The 15,650-nt window shown below is 36.7% G+C and overlaps 1 protein-coding gene across 1 annotated transcript in view; it reads left to right on the forward strand.

The window, feature by feature from the left end:
* Ercc1 (DNA excision repair protein Ercc1) overlaps positions 1-15,650 on the forward strand; it is a 147,832-nt gene that overhangs the window by 86,194 nt on the left and 45,988 nt on the right. The window contains exon 6 of the mRNA XM_090411366.1: positions 6,384-6,460. Within this exon, the coding sequence (XP_090267492.1) occupies positions 6,384-6,460 (77 nt within the window). The remainder of the gene's footprint in view (positions 1-6,383; positions 6,461-15,650) is intronic.

Below are 15,650 nucleotides of genomic sequence, written 5' to 3' on the forward strand. Positions count from 1 at the left end.
ATTTGTTAAAATAGGCAGCAGATGTATCCCAGTTGGCTTTCTGGAAGTTCCAGCAGGGATGTTAGATGGATCTGACAAGGGGTACTTTCAGACCTAGCTCTAATATAATTGGTCTGTGTTGGATTCACAGAAATTTGGAGAGAACTCTTCTCACTGTAGGTAACAGTCGTCCATTGTTATCTTGAGTCACAAAGCAGAGGTCAGGAGATGTACTTTCTGTTCCAAGCTGCTGACCTGAAGGAAGATCTGTGTTTTGCATCAAAAATTAGGTGCATGTTGCGAATTTCTGCCCATTCAGTCAAAGTCTCTCTGCATTCATTGTTGGAAGCATATTTCCATAATATATGGTATCTGTTGAAGTCACCTATATGCATCACAAGGTGGTTGTGCACTGGTAGAACTTGTGGAGGCCAAAAGAGGACAAGAGGATTTATACACATTGGTAACAGTTATGTTCCCTATCGTGGTAGTTATTAGCTGCCAACACTGTTGATTGTAACGAGGTTATCTTCTAGGGTACTATGTACATAGGTGGCAAGGCCATGTGCATGATGGTGACTCCAATGATAATGTAACCAGGAATTCGACCCCTGCGGTGGAGCTGGTCCTCATCTTTACAGTGAATCTCTTGAACAAGAAGAACGTCGGCATTGTTGTCATATAAAATCTTTGAGAGGTATTCACATTTTGTTCTACATATACCCTCAACGTTAATTTGGCAAATTCGGACAACAGGTCCAATATTTCTAGTTATCTTGCCCTTAAGAGAGCTAATTCGTGTGTTTGAGTTCATGTGTTCCGTAACCAGGAGATCGAGAAGATAGTTTGGTTGCCAAGTTGCTCTAGCTCTTTAGCATTATCCACGAGCAGGCGAGCTAGAATTGCACCTCAAAATATAGAGTATATAGCATGGGTAGCCAACTACATGACCTTTTGGAGCCAAAATAATTCCAGTAAGACTTAGAAGAGCCGCAATCTTTGACCGATCTGATAGTACAGGAGTGAGTGCGCATGGCAAGGTTGTAATGAGCTTGAAAGGACTGCTTTGACTAATTACGCACATAATTTTAAGGAGCTTACTAAGAAAATGGATACAAGGGGCCTCTCCTAGTGAATAAGTAATTAAAATTATTGTTTCGAATTTTAATTTTAATTGTTCAAAGTAAGCTTCATTTAATGTGTTCGAATTAAACTTTTTTTTATTGCAGTAATTTTTATTAACCCTGTTTTTTTCTCTCTCTCTCTCTCTCTCTCTCTCTCTCTCCTCTTTTTATTATTTTGTTCCTCTTTTTTGTTGTCTCTTCTCTTTTTATTTATTTTTTCCTGGTAGATCGTGAAGAGATGCGTGGCATGTGTACGTGAACCACATGTAGCTCATGAACCATGTTGTGGCCACCCCTGCTATATAGAATAATATAAGATTAAATATAAATACATATATGTACTGAGAAGAATATTATACAAGTATCCCTTGCTTAATGCACCGAAATTAATTGCGGCAATCCCTTGATATACGCGGCAAGAGTTTTGATTAACGCGCCTTTAACCGCGTTAATGGGGGGGTAGTCCCACATCAAACAGTGAAATTCATATGTGACTTAAAGACAGTTACAAACACACATCCCTATGGCAAGATGCAAACCTGCAGCCTGTTGGTTAGAGAGAAGACAGATGCACTAATTGTTCTGCCAACCAGGCCAGCAATTGTTGCTAAATGTAAGTATACAGTTAGCAATCTCTGCACTGGTTTTACAAACTTCTACTTTGTTTTGCTTGCATCTGCACAGTATGGTGTCTGTACAAGGAGGGTGTTTCTCACTATACAGGGATGTTTTCAGAAAGAATAGATGTAGTGAGTAAAAGTCCATTTATTTCCATGAATAAAAATGAATCATGTTTTACAAGGCAATGTATACTGATCTGGTATACATTAGCACATCCAGGGTATTATAAAAAATTTCTTAGGAACAAAAAAAGTAAAATATAAATTAAAAAAGAAGAAAAAGAAATGCACATAACATCTGCAACGAATTGTATACAATCATTTTCTCACTTACTGCTCCATTAACGCACACATAATTCATGCCATGCCTAGATGAATCATCTGATCAACATTATTGGTTTGATGGATATGCCCCCTCCCTATAGTAATTTACTAAGCTACCAATGTATATACAGATACTGTTTATTATTGATTAGTTATTTATATGCAAACAAATCTTTCCCTTTCCTCATAAGTTTTTTTTTAGTTATGCACATCATAAATGCAGACATGCATGTCTAGAGATTATATTGACATATAATTCATTCTGTCCCATGGCAATTTATGACATGCACATAATATCATAACTGTAAATTACTAGTATTTCATTTGCATCTAATGAAAGTATTTCTCTTCACACTTATTTCTTCTCTCCCGTATATGTGCCAGTCATTCTCACCTGATTCTTGTCTCATTGTCTGCTGGCATAATTACTTGCACCTTTTAATAATTTACATTTAAATATACCAAACAAATATAGTATTCACCTTAATTATTAATTTCTAATATATTCTGAAACAAACTTTAACCTTTTTCCTCCTGCACACAATTTGGTTGCAATTGAAACATGCCACAATTTGTGACATACTCCCCCCCCCTACAATATATGCATACAGGATTGGATGATTTATCCCTCCCCAGTGTGAACATATTAAAGAATATTTAATATGTTCACACTGGGTGAACATATTAAGATATAAATTCTCTGTTTTAGACAATTAAGCAGTGTGTAGGCTGCAGGTTGAGTAGGGACTTACATGACAAAGACTTTATATGTATGGTATTGACTGACAGAACAAAATAGTTGACCACAGAAAACACTACTATAAAAGCTGTATACAGGTATAATGTGCTTAAAAAAATGCTATAGCAAACTGTTCATTCTAACCAATCCTGTGGTCTCAGTGAGTTTGCTATAGTGAGAGTCATCTGTAAAAGTGATTACTGATTAAGCTGTTGGTACTTTTTTTTGGGGGGGGGGTGCTTAAGGGTCAAAGCTGTATAACTGAGAGGAGACCTCCACATAGCCTTTAAAGGAATGCAGAGAACCGACCAGGGCTTCTGACCTAATGTCTAATTCTCACCTTCTCGTGGTGCACCCTGTTGGTTATCTGCCTGGATACTGAACGAACGAGGATGGACTGGCGATTTGGGATTTAGCCGACCAAATTGTATTCTTATTGGCTTAAACCAAAATACAAAATTTCATGACAGCTGGAGCGTCGCCTGGTTAAACAAGACCCCCTTTGTTTTAGCCAGGGAACCAGGGCGAACAGCGAAAAGTCAACTACTGGAACAAACCCTAAAACACACCCCAACTCAATATCACCAGAGTTGAAGATCGGTACTATCAACATAACAAGCCTGAAACGCAAAGAAATGGAGCTAGCTGAGGAATTAGATAAGTACCAGATCAACATAATAGAGATGACTGAAACAAAAAAGACAAAAACTGGTAAGATCTTTCTGAGCAATAAATACAAAATGTTATATTCAAACAATGACAATCGAGGAAAAGAAGGAGTAGCCATAGTATTCAACACTAAATACAAGGCTAATCTTCTTGAATGGCAGGCAGTCTCGAGCAGAGTGATGTCGGCAAATATCAGAATGGGAAACTGGACAATGAGACTTATTTGTGCCTATGGTCCCACAGAAAGTTCTACTAAGGTAGAAGTGGAAGAATTTTTTGATGCTCTAGAGAAAGCTACTGACACAATGAAAAAGGAAAAGTTGGTCCTTGTTGGGGATCTAAATAGCAGAGTAGGAAGTGATTGTCAGACATACAAAAAATATTTTGAGAAAATTTGGAGAAAAGAGCAAAGTTAATAATAATGGCAAATACCTGTTGAATTTCTGCTCAGGACATGGACTGATTATTACTAACACCATGTTCCAATGTAAAAATGTGCAGAAATTCACATGAAGAGAAGAGATAAGGAATTAGAAAAGTCTCATTGACTATGTTATTGTTGATAGTGATGTTTTCTCCCTGGTGCAGGACACCGGAGTGTACAGAGGATTTTAAATTGGAGGTGATCACTATTTAGTCTTGAGCAGGATAAAATTGAATTTCATATTGAAAAGAATAACATGTAAGAAAGTTTTAAAGTGGATAAAAGTTGAGCAGCTCTCAGATGTGAACTGTAGATTGAAATACACAAAGATTATTGAAGAAAAAATGAAAGAGTTTGAGAATAGGAACCAAACCTTGGAGATTCAGTGGCAAGCCTTGAAGAAAACCCTGATTGATTCAGCCAGAGAGGCATGTGGTGAGGTTGTCTGCAAGGATAGGAAAATTAGAACTCCATGGTGAACACAGGAAAAGAAGGAAAAGAAGAAAGCTGAAAAGTTGCATTTAAAGTTCCTGGCAAATAAGTCAGTTTTTTGCTCTTAGAGGAATACAGAGACAAATGTAAGAAAGCTGAACATGTGTAAAACTAGCTAAACAAAAGTCATGGGAGGACTTTGGCAAGAACATAGAAAATAAATATTCTGAAGGTTGTTGAAGAAGCTCAGAAATGGAGGAAAGAGTGTTGTAAAAGGAATTAGAGATAATAAAGGTGACATGAAATCTGGAGAAAAGGATATCCTTGAAGTATGGAGTAATTACTTCGAAAAATTGCTAAATGACACAAGCAGTGATAGCACAGTGGTAAAAAATACTCAACAGGCATACAGTCAGGAACACATATCCATACTTGAAGTAGAAAAAGCCATCAAAGGGTTGAAATGTGGAAAGGCAGCAGGAGTAGATGATATTAGACCAGAAATGCTGAAGTATGGTGGTATTAAACTCTTACAGTGGCTGCACTGCGTAGTTCAGAAGACGTGGACAGAGGGATGAATTCCTGATGATTGGAGTAGAGCTCTCATAGTACACATATATAAAAAAGGAAATAACTCTGAATGTGAGAATTACAGAGGTATTTCCCTACTAAGTGTTCCTGGCAAGATCTATTCAAGTATACTTGAGAAACGGTTGAGAAGAATTGTGGAAGAAAAGCTTGGTGAAGAACAAGCTGGATTCAGGCAAAATAGAGGCTGTCAGGATCAGATTTTCACTTTACAACAAATAGTCGAGAAATCATCGGAATATAACAAAGATCTGTATTTAAGTTTTGTCGATCTGGAAAAGGCATGACAGGATGCCAAGAGAGAAGCTTTTCAATACGCTACAATTATATACATACACACACGCACACATGGCCTCCCAGTCTTGACTTCTCATGATGATGATAATAGAATTACATTTCTTGTGTTCTTGCAGGCGGATGGAAGAACTGCAACTAAACAGAAAGTTGAATTCCTTTCAACTTATCTATACTAGGCTAAGTTGCAGAAACATATAGCTTTATACAATGTTGAATGTGTCATTTAATGGAATTTGTCATTTGGAGAAGGGATGAGAGTTAGTTTGTTTTCTATGGTTTAATAACTGTGTGAAGATTATATTTATTTAGAATGGGCTATTATTTCAGATGTATCCCAGATAAGGATTGGGATAGTTTTACTGTAATCTTATATATCATGGGATGTGGGGGGATGCAATATTTTATTTACTTAACAGGAGTAGTAGTCATTGACTAAAAAAAAAAAAATTTGCATAGATAACTCAGTTCTGTGCAAAAGCTGTGTAATTTTAACAAATAATCTTAGTCGTGTGTGTGTGCGCGCGCACGTGTTGACTGCAAAAAGATTTACAAAATAAGCTTTCTAATTATTACTGTATATGATTTGAATCTCACCTATGAAAGGCTGATAAACACATAGTACATTAGTATGATGGATAAGCTAACTCTTAAATAATCTGGGAACCTTATCCTAGATTATAAAGTCCCTCCAGACTTCAAATAAGCATTAGATTACTGGTACTGTCTGTTGCACTAGTAATCTATATATACTAGATTATATATGGCAGATTCAATACTGTTCAAATTTTATTAAATAAAAATGTTTTTGAAACATTAAATTAAGCAGGAAAAAAATGTTTTTTTGAACATGTTTGAGTTTTTAGAGAACTGTTAAAAATTGCTTGAAGGCATAAATAAACCCTTCTTAATTAGGAATAGCAATAAATTCCACATATTGTCATTTAGAAAATACTTCTTTCAAGAGTCAATGATGAAAATCCTGAATATGTCTTCTGTTCTGAGTCTTCATGCATTTTGGGCAACTCCACTGTAAATGTAATAAAGCAATCACTTAAAAGAATGCTTGTTGAAGTCTGGTCTTCTGAAAAATATATTAAGTAGGCAATAGGCGAGCACACTTTTTGCTTTTTTCCTTGTTTTGAAATTTAATTTATACAGTGTATTATATATTTTCTTTTTTTATTAAGGTGGATCCCTATCCTCCATTAAAGGAGTTGTCGTTGATTGCTATTTTGGCAGATTGCACCTTGATGGTCGCATGGAGGTAAGAACTCTTCTCCTCTCTGTATCTCTTACACCACACACACACACAGTAATAGACAAGACCATTTTTCATTCATTAAACCATTTATATATTATGTCCGGCGTATTAAAAATATAAAGGTGAACACAGCAGTTGGACTGGATGGCATATCAGCTCATGTATTATGTGAATGTGCAAGAGAATTGGCATTTCCTTTGATGAAGTTGTTCAATCTAAGTCTCATCTCTAGCAGGGTTCCAAGGGAATGGAAAGAGAGTAAGATAGTAGTACCATTGCATAAAGGTGGCTCCAAGACAGAGGTAGCAAACTACCTCTTTTAATATCATTTAATATATCAGGAGTGGTTGTTAAAGTATTGGAAAAGTTGGCGAAAAGTAAAATATAACAGTGGGTGGATAGGGATGCAATACTGTATAGTGGGCAGCAAGGCTTCATAAAGAGTAGGTCCTGTCTTAGTAACTTATTCACATTTTATAATATATGTGACAGCAGAATTGGATAAAGGTAATGGCTACACCATAATGCTGCTCAACTTTGCGAAGCCATTTGACAGAATACCACATGGAAAACTATTGCAAAAACTGGAGAGGAGGGGAATGGATATGAGGCTAGTACGGGGATGGCTGATGGACAGACAATAGAGAGTAGTATATGGTAGGGTGGAGTCTAGGAGAATGATGGTGACTAGTGGAGTACCACAGGGTTCAGTACTAGTGCCACTACTCTTTAATTTGTATATCAATGACATAGGGAAAAATTTAAGAAGGGATATTCAGTTGTTTGCTGATGCAAAACTGGGGAGAGCAATAGTTTCTAAAGGTGATGTAGATATCCTGCAGGATGATTTAAATAAATTGGCACTGTAGGCAAAAGATAATGATTGTCAATTTAATGTTGCAAAATGTAAGGTTATGCACTTCAGGTTAAAAAGGTTGCATATGGTGTATCAATATGATGCACTGTATGGTGTATCATATTGATGGTATTGCTTTGCAGGTAATTGATGAGGCTAGGCATTTGGGGATAATGGTGGACAAAGAGTTAAAGTTCAGAGGACATATTGCAAAAGTTCTGATGAATTCACCAAGTGCTGCCCTTGTGGTGGAAAGAGCTGTGTAATCTTTAGTTTGGGGTTCTGATAGGAATAGTATTTCTGGTTTAGATGACTGTAGGTCATCTAAACCCCCAAGTCCTGCTATGCTGGGCGGATGGGTGAAGCACATCGGGAGTATCATTACTCCTGGTAGGGCCTCCCAAGGCGTGAAGGCCGTCCCACTATACCCAGCTAAATGCTAGCAGGCAAACACAGAAGAGGAGATTGGCACCATCTGTCTTAATTTACTGCCCATTAGACATTCATGGCGAAGGACTTAACACAGCACACCATGCCGGGTCGGACGTCGCCCGGTTCAACAAGGTCCGCGTTGCCATTTGGTAGCAGCTCCAGGGGTGGCAATGAGAAGTTAGCGACCTGACGCTACCACTATCACTGACAAAAATAATGGAAAAACTGAATCCAGATTCAGACTCCGCAACCATTTAATGACCGGAACTTGGAATATTAGGACTCTACTACAATCAGATCAACTCAAATTACTACAGCACGAACTAAAAAGATATGAATGGACTATTAGATATGTGAAGAGCCAAAGGCTTCAATTCGGCGACATATATAACTTGTTTAAGTTAAGGGATATTACATCCCATATAGTTTCTTAGCCGAATAAGAAACTCAAAGAGTTTCATGCCGAATATAGTAGAAACTATATATAAAGTTCGGCGATTCCAAGCGTAAGCAAATACCTGGATACTGCAGCACTGATCCCAAAGGGTAGTGCAAGCTGGGGCAACTCGTGGTAGAAGTGGAGCAAGTTCCGATCACTATTCTTGATATTTGCCCATAATGTGAACTTAGCTCCTAGGAACTGTATTTTTGTTCACATTATGAGAGAAGGTCACTACCCAGACCGGTTTCGACCTTTATTGAGGTCTCATCAGTGAGTAGCCAGACCAATTAATATCAAGTTTGTAGCGAACAGAACTTGTACCCCTTCTACGAGTATTGCCGTGAGGTGCTCTAATAAATTATTAGATATGTGAAGAGCCAAAGGCTTCAATTCGGCGACATATATAACTTGTTTAAGTTAAGGGATATTACATCCCATATAGTTTCTTAGCCGAATAAGAAACTCAAAGAGTTTCATGCCGAATATAGTAGAAACTATATATAAAGTTCAGCGATTCCAAGCGTAAGCAAATTATATAGTTATATATGTCGCCGAATTGAAGCCTTTGGCTCTTCACATATCTAATAATTCATGTATATTGCTGTTAAGGCCACGGTTTTTGGTGAAGTGGATGTGGAAACTTTTTTTTGGTAAGAATTATTGTTGGCGGGTTGTTTGATTTGATTTCTGTTGTTTTTCATGATTCTTTCGGTTGGATTTTTCATCTTTTTTTTTTGTGGGAGAATTTTTGTGATCCGCAGTTAAATCACATTTCTTTGGGTTGTGGTCCATTATATTTGATTAGGAACAGATAAGAGTATGAGACTAGCTAGCTTCCTTTTTGAAAGCTCTTATAAAAGTTCTTCACATTTTAGATGTTTTTATTGTCTACATTTCTACTTTTCCATTTTCTACTTTTTTACTCAAATTCCTGATACGGTACCCTCAGGAGGTGTACAGGATGATAGTACTACTTCGGAAAAAGTCCCTCTAGGACTTTTTCCGAACCACCTTGCAAAGAACACTTGTTTTACTAATCATTCAACTACTATTGTGTGACATATCATTTCAGATTAGTTCTGCTAACACATTCCTGAATGATGACAATGGCAAATTCTTTCCTAATATCCTCACTTTTAATACGATACTCAGTTGATGCCATATGTTCATTCCCCTATCTTTCTCAGAACTTTCATATCTGTGGTTTCCAGTCTTTGGTCAAGTGTTTTATTTCTAATGCAGCTTTCAGATCCATAAGTTAAAACTGGTTTGAACTCTGTCTTGTATGCCACTTATTTAATGTTTGACTGATTCCTCTTCTATTCTATATAAATTTATTCAGTTGACTTCCCAACATACTATCTTTACTATTTCTGTTATCTATTTCAATATTTCATACCAAATTTATTACAACTATTCAGTTTAGTCAAAGAATCTTACTGGATTTATTTAGAAGTATAACATCATCTGCATAAAGTAAAGAGCTGAGATTAACATCACCCATTTGGATATCAGATTTAATACCACTTTCCTTCATAATGTGATCCATATAGATAATCAATAGCAGTGGAGGTAATGTGCACCCATGTCACACACCTGATTTAACATCAAACCATCTTCTTGTACCTTCTTCAATTCTGACAGGTTACTTATAGCTCATTAGAGACTATGTATTGCTCTGTATAATGTTATGTCCCCTTCTTCTCTTACAGGGTGTTCGGGATAAATTTGACAGTTTCGTAAGGAAAAAGAAAATCTTCTTTGTATCTATTAAATTTAATGAATTGACAAAAAAACATTACAGGCAGAGTTAATTACAATACTATCAACAAGATTTACTCAAAATAACCACCATTAGCATCGATCACAGCTTCAATTCTGCTTCGGAACCTCGAACAAGCTGATGCTACAGTCTCCCTGGGAAGGGCCGCAAAAACTGTTTTAATTTTATCCATTAACTGGGCTTTTGTATTACTGGAAGTGCGATTGGTGTCTTTTTCAACTGCGCCCCATACAAAATAATCCATGGGGTTAAGGTCTGGGGAGTTTGGAGGCCAAACATTTGGACTGGTGAAGTCGTAGAAATTTTCAGACAACCATTTTTGACTTTTCCCAGAGGTATGGCAAGGGGCCGAATCCTGCTGCCATACATACGGCCTACCATTGGCTACCCTTGTTATCCAGGGCTTGACTACAGTTAGCAACTCCACGAACAAAGCCCGAATTCCAATGCCAGGGTTCTTCAACACCTGTTCCTGCAGATTTGCGAGGAATTCTGCTGTACGAACGCAATCAGATCGTCTGCTAGGGATCTTTCTTCTTGCTACATCCTCGTAGTCACCATTGCAAGTCTCTAGTTCATGCCTGATTGTTTTTACTGTATTCAGGGAGCATTGGGCAGCAGTCGTAATATCCTTATTTTGATGGCGGGCACGAATCATCATGATACAAGTTATTCTCTTCCATGATTCAGGTGGGTTCCAGCTATCCATCCTTTCTGACATCTTGTATATGAATGAAGAAGGGTCCAAACTTTTAAATGAAGAGAAGTGTGTGTTAATACATGTAACTTACGGAAAAATATAATTAATTATAAATATGTCAAATTTATCCCGAACACCCTGTATATATTAGTTATTTACCTCAAAGGAATCTCTTACGTGTGACATGTGATATCTCTCGTTCACAAAGGAATAGCCCGAGGGTCGAGCCAAAACCTATGTGGGTGATTCTTCCTAACCAACCTCTCGTTAAGCGACAAGAATATTTATTTTTAACTGCGCTGCCTAGGACCCATAGATTAATTGAAATGTTAATCAAGAGGTTGGTAGAGAGCTTCGCCAAAGTATCACAAAAATTGCAATCGTGACCGAAAATTTACACTGAATGAGTTCCCCACTTAGATCCGTATTATTTTACAGGTGGTGCATTAAATTCCATACAGACACAGGATTTAGTTAAAGAATAGCAAAATTTATTTTTAACATAAGACATACAATGCTATTTACACAAAGAAAGTTTTTCATCCAATAAGGGTTAAGAATTAAGTGAAGTCTAACAGTGCTAAGTCACTCAAATGAAAATTCACACTAAGATTCATTTAACCTTATATATCTCTCTTATTACAACTATTTAACACTATAAACCTTAATTAAACAATCTCTAATTATATATCCTCATTCTAGACACAATCTTATTAATCCTCTTATAAACGGATATTAATCTAATACACATTTCATCAGATTACTAATAATATTCCACACACTGGTCTCTCTTTGTCCTAATGTCTTCATAATAATTATCTCTGGGTTCTTTGTTACAATAATTCTATGTGAGATTAAGCTCTTAATTCACACATGTGCTATGGGATAATCGTACATTCTTGGTCACAAAGGATCATACAGGCACCATTCATTTAACCTTAATTATTCCATACAATATATCCTTTATACACTACTAGTTTTAGAATTAACAATTTTTAAAAGCATTCACTCCTAAGATCAAATTTCATTCTAATATTCCTGGACAAGTTTAACATTTACAACCATACTGTGCCTATTCATTTAATATTTTCTTTAGATCAAATTAATCACTTTCCTACAGTCCTTATTTTAACTATTCTTAGAGTTCTTCGCTGATTGATTCTTTTACAATTCTTAGATTCTGCTTTCACACACAAATCAGAGGACAAAATTTTACTTATCTATGTGCTTTGTTTTCTTTCCCTCCGATCACCGATATGCCAACGCGATCTTCTTTATGGACCTCTAATTTCTTAGCACTCCAGGTACGAACTTTCTCAGGCACTTCATGCTGTATAGCCTGCTACTATGTGGTGGAAGTTTGGAATCAGAATCTTCGCCTACAACCGTTCCTTCCGCATGCTAGCGATGGAGTCGGCACCTAGATATGTGGCCAACCACGAGGTATAAACCCAGGGCATCCACGAGGATCTCAGGAGCACGACTCAGGAACACAAGGACAGACCAAAAGACCTTGGGGGGGGGGGTCCAACCCTTTTATACCCCTCTCCTATCGGCCGCTACCGTAAACTTGGCCGTTCACCTCTGGCACAAACATTGTTCACTACATACTTGTGACGTCACAGCGTCCGATTCTCTCGCCCTTGCGCTCTGCTAGCACGGGGCTGTATGGGGTAACAGTTTGTCTCTCCCCCCCCCCCCATTCTTCTCTTGGAGCATACGTAAACATAGAATTTTCTTGATTATTTTTCCTTATGTTGTTTTATAAATAAAAAACAATTTGACCAAAATTTAAGCATTACTATCACTTATCACATTAGCATACTTTCTTAAATATTCTTTCCTTTTCTTAAAGTAAACAAGTTTTTTCTTTTTACACAAGTACACAACACTTCCTGTAGATATTTTACAATTTCTTCCTTTGTTTTTCTTGTTAATACACTTGAAATTAAAGTACACATTACTATTACCCAGATAACAAGTATTTTCTGTAAGCATTGTATATAGTTTATACTATACAATGATAAGTAGAATCATGACATTCTAAACTTATCAGGGTATAACAATGTTCCATTTACACCCTTTAAACGTAGCATTTTGAAGAGCTTTCTTCTTGGCACCTTTTTATATGCCTTTTCTAGATCTATGAAGCTTAAATACAAATACTTGTTATATTCCCAGTATTTCTCAGCTATTTGTCTTAAAGCAAAAATCTGATCCTGACAATCTCTATTTGACCTGAATCTGGCTTGTTCTTCCACAATTTTTCTTCGCCATTTCTCAAGGATACTTACAAAAATCTTACCAGGAACACTCAGTATGGAGATTCCTTGGTCATTCTCAATCTTATTTTCCTTTCTATAGGTGGGTACTATGAGGGGCTCTACTCCAATCATCTTGAATTCTACCTTCTGGCCAGGTCTTTTAAATTATGCAGTACAGCCACTGTGAAACTTTTATTACCTCCATATAAGTGCTTCCAAATAACAATTAGAAAAAGCAGAACATTGTGCTCTTTGATTGGAAAAGACCTTGTTTGATTCTTGTTGTGACAGGAGCTTTATATTGGTTTTTTTTTTTTTTTCAGTTGAAGGTGAATTGCCAATCTCATACAGAGATCGTAGGGGGGTTTTCTCCTGAAAACTCAGGTTTTTCATCCCACTTGTAGGCAAATTGGCCATGATAATACATACAATTTACAAACAAAAAATACTGTTCTATCATGTTGTACCATTATTTTGTATTGAGGCAATGACAATCAAGGAAAAGAAGAAGTAGCCATAGTATTCAACACTGAATGGCAGGCAGTCTCTCAAATAGAGTGATGTGGGCAAATATCAGAATGGAGAATTGGACAATGAGACTTATTTGTGCCTATGGTCCCACAGAAGGTTCTGCTAAGGTAGAAGTGGAGGAATTTTTTGATGCTTTAAAAAAAGCAACTGACACAATGAAAAAGGAAAAGTTGATCCTTGTTGGGGATCTAAATAGCAGAGTAAGAAATGATTGTCAGATATACAAAAATATTTTGGGAAAATTTGGAGAAAAGAGCAAAGCTAATAATAATGGCAAATACCTGTTGGATTTCTGCTCAGGACATGGACTGGTTATTACTAACACCATGTTCCAACATAAAAATGTGCACAAATTCACATGGAGAGAAGAGACAAGGAATAAGAAAAGTCTCATTGACTATGTTATTGTTGATAGTGATGTTTTCTTCCTGGTGCAGGACACCAGAGTGTACAGATTATTTGAAATTGGAAGTGATCACCATTTAGTCTTGAGCAGGATAAAATTGAATTTCATATTGAAAAGAATAACATGTAAGAAAGTTTTAAAGCAAATAAAAGTTGAGCAGCTCTCAGATGTGAACTGTAGACTAAAATACACAAAGATTATTGGAAAAAAAATGAAAGAGTTTGAGAACAGGAACCAAACCTTGAAGATTCAGTGGCAAGCCTTGAAGAAAACTCTGATTGAATCTGGCTGAATCAGCCAGAGAGGCATGTGGTGAGGTTGTCTGCAAGGATAGAAAAATCAGAACTCCATGGTGGACTCAGGAAGTTAAAGAGGCAGTGAAGGAAAAGAAGAAAGCATATCAAAAGTTCCTGTCAAATAAGTCAGCTTGTGCTCTTAGAGAATACAGAGACAAATGTAAGAAAGCTAAACACTGTAAAACTAGCTAAACAAAAATCATGGGAGGACTTTGGCAAGAACATAGAAAATAAATATCAAGAAGGTGGTAAGATATTTTGGAGGTTGTTGAAGAAGCTTAGAAATGGAGGAAAGAGTGCTGTAAAATGAGTTAGAGATGATAAAGGTGACTTGAAAACAGGAGAAAAAGATATCCTTGAAGTATGGAGTAATTACTTCGAAAAATTGCTAAATGAAACAAGCAGTGATAGCACAGTGGTAAAAAACACTCAACAGGCATACGGTCAGGAATACATATCCATACTTGAAGTAGAAAAAGCCATCAAAGGCTTGAAATGTGTAAAGGCAGCAGGAGTAGATGATATTCGAGAAGAAATGCTGAAGTATGGTGGTATAAAAGTCTTACAGTGACTGCACTGCATAGTTCAGAAGGCGTGGACAGAGGGACGAATTCCTGCTGATTGGAGTAGAGCTCTCATAGTACCCATATATAAAAAGGGAAATAAAACTGAATGTGAGAATTAGAGAGGTATTTCCTTACTGAGTAGATATATGGTGTCAATGAGGCAAGATTTATGACAGTATACTTGAGAAATGTTGTGAAGAATTGTGGAAGAACAAGCTGGATTCAGGCCGCTGTCAGAATCAGATCTTCACTTTACAACAAATAGTTGAGAAAGCAAGGGAATATAACAAAGATCTGTATTTAAGTTTTGTCGATCTGGAAAAGGCATATGACAAGGTGCCAAGAGAGAAGCTATTCAATACGCTGCAGTTATATGGTGTCAATGGGGCATTATATCAAGCAATACTTAGTCTTTATTTGAGTTGTAAGTCAGCAGTTAGAATTGAAGGAAGTACATGAAGATGGTTTAATGTTAAATCTGGTGTGAGAAAAGGATGTACATTATCCCCTCTGTTATTCATTATCTATATGGATCACATTATGAAGGAATGTGGTATTAAACCTGATATCAAAATTGGAGATGTTAATGTCAGCTCTTTGCTTTATGCAGATGATGTTATACTTCTAAATAAATTCGCTACAAGTTTGCACGATTCCCTGACTAAATTGAATAACTGTTGTAATAGATATGGTGTGAAGGCCAGCAATAAAAAGACAAAGACAATGAAAATAGGAAGAATCGTTGAAAATATCAACTGTGTTGTGAATGGAGAACCTGTGGAACAAGTAAAATATTTCAGCTACTTAGGCACGATTTTTGTGAAGACAGTAAATTAAATATGGAAATAGACAACAGGATCAACAAAACTGGTATGGTAGGAAGTTAATTGAATAAATTCATATGGAATAAGAGAGAA

The sequence above is a fragment of the Typopeltis vanoorti genome, chromosome 21 (genome assembly GCF_054136105.1).
Source record: "Typopeltis vanoorti isolate ZY-2024b chromosome 21, IOZ_Tvanoo_1.0, whole genome shotgun sequence".
Classification (NCBI taxonomy): Eukaryota; Metazoa; Arthropoda; class Arachnida; order Uropygi; family Thelyphonidae; genus Typopeltis; species Typopeltis vanoorti.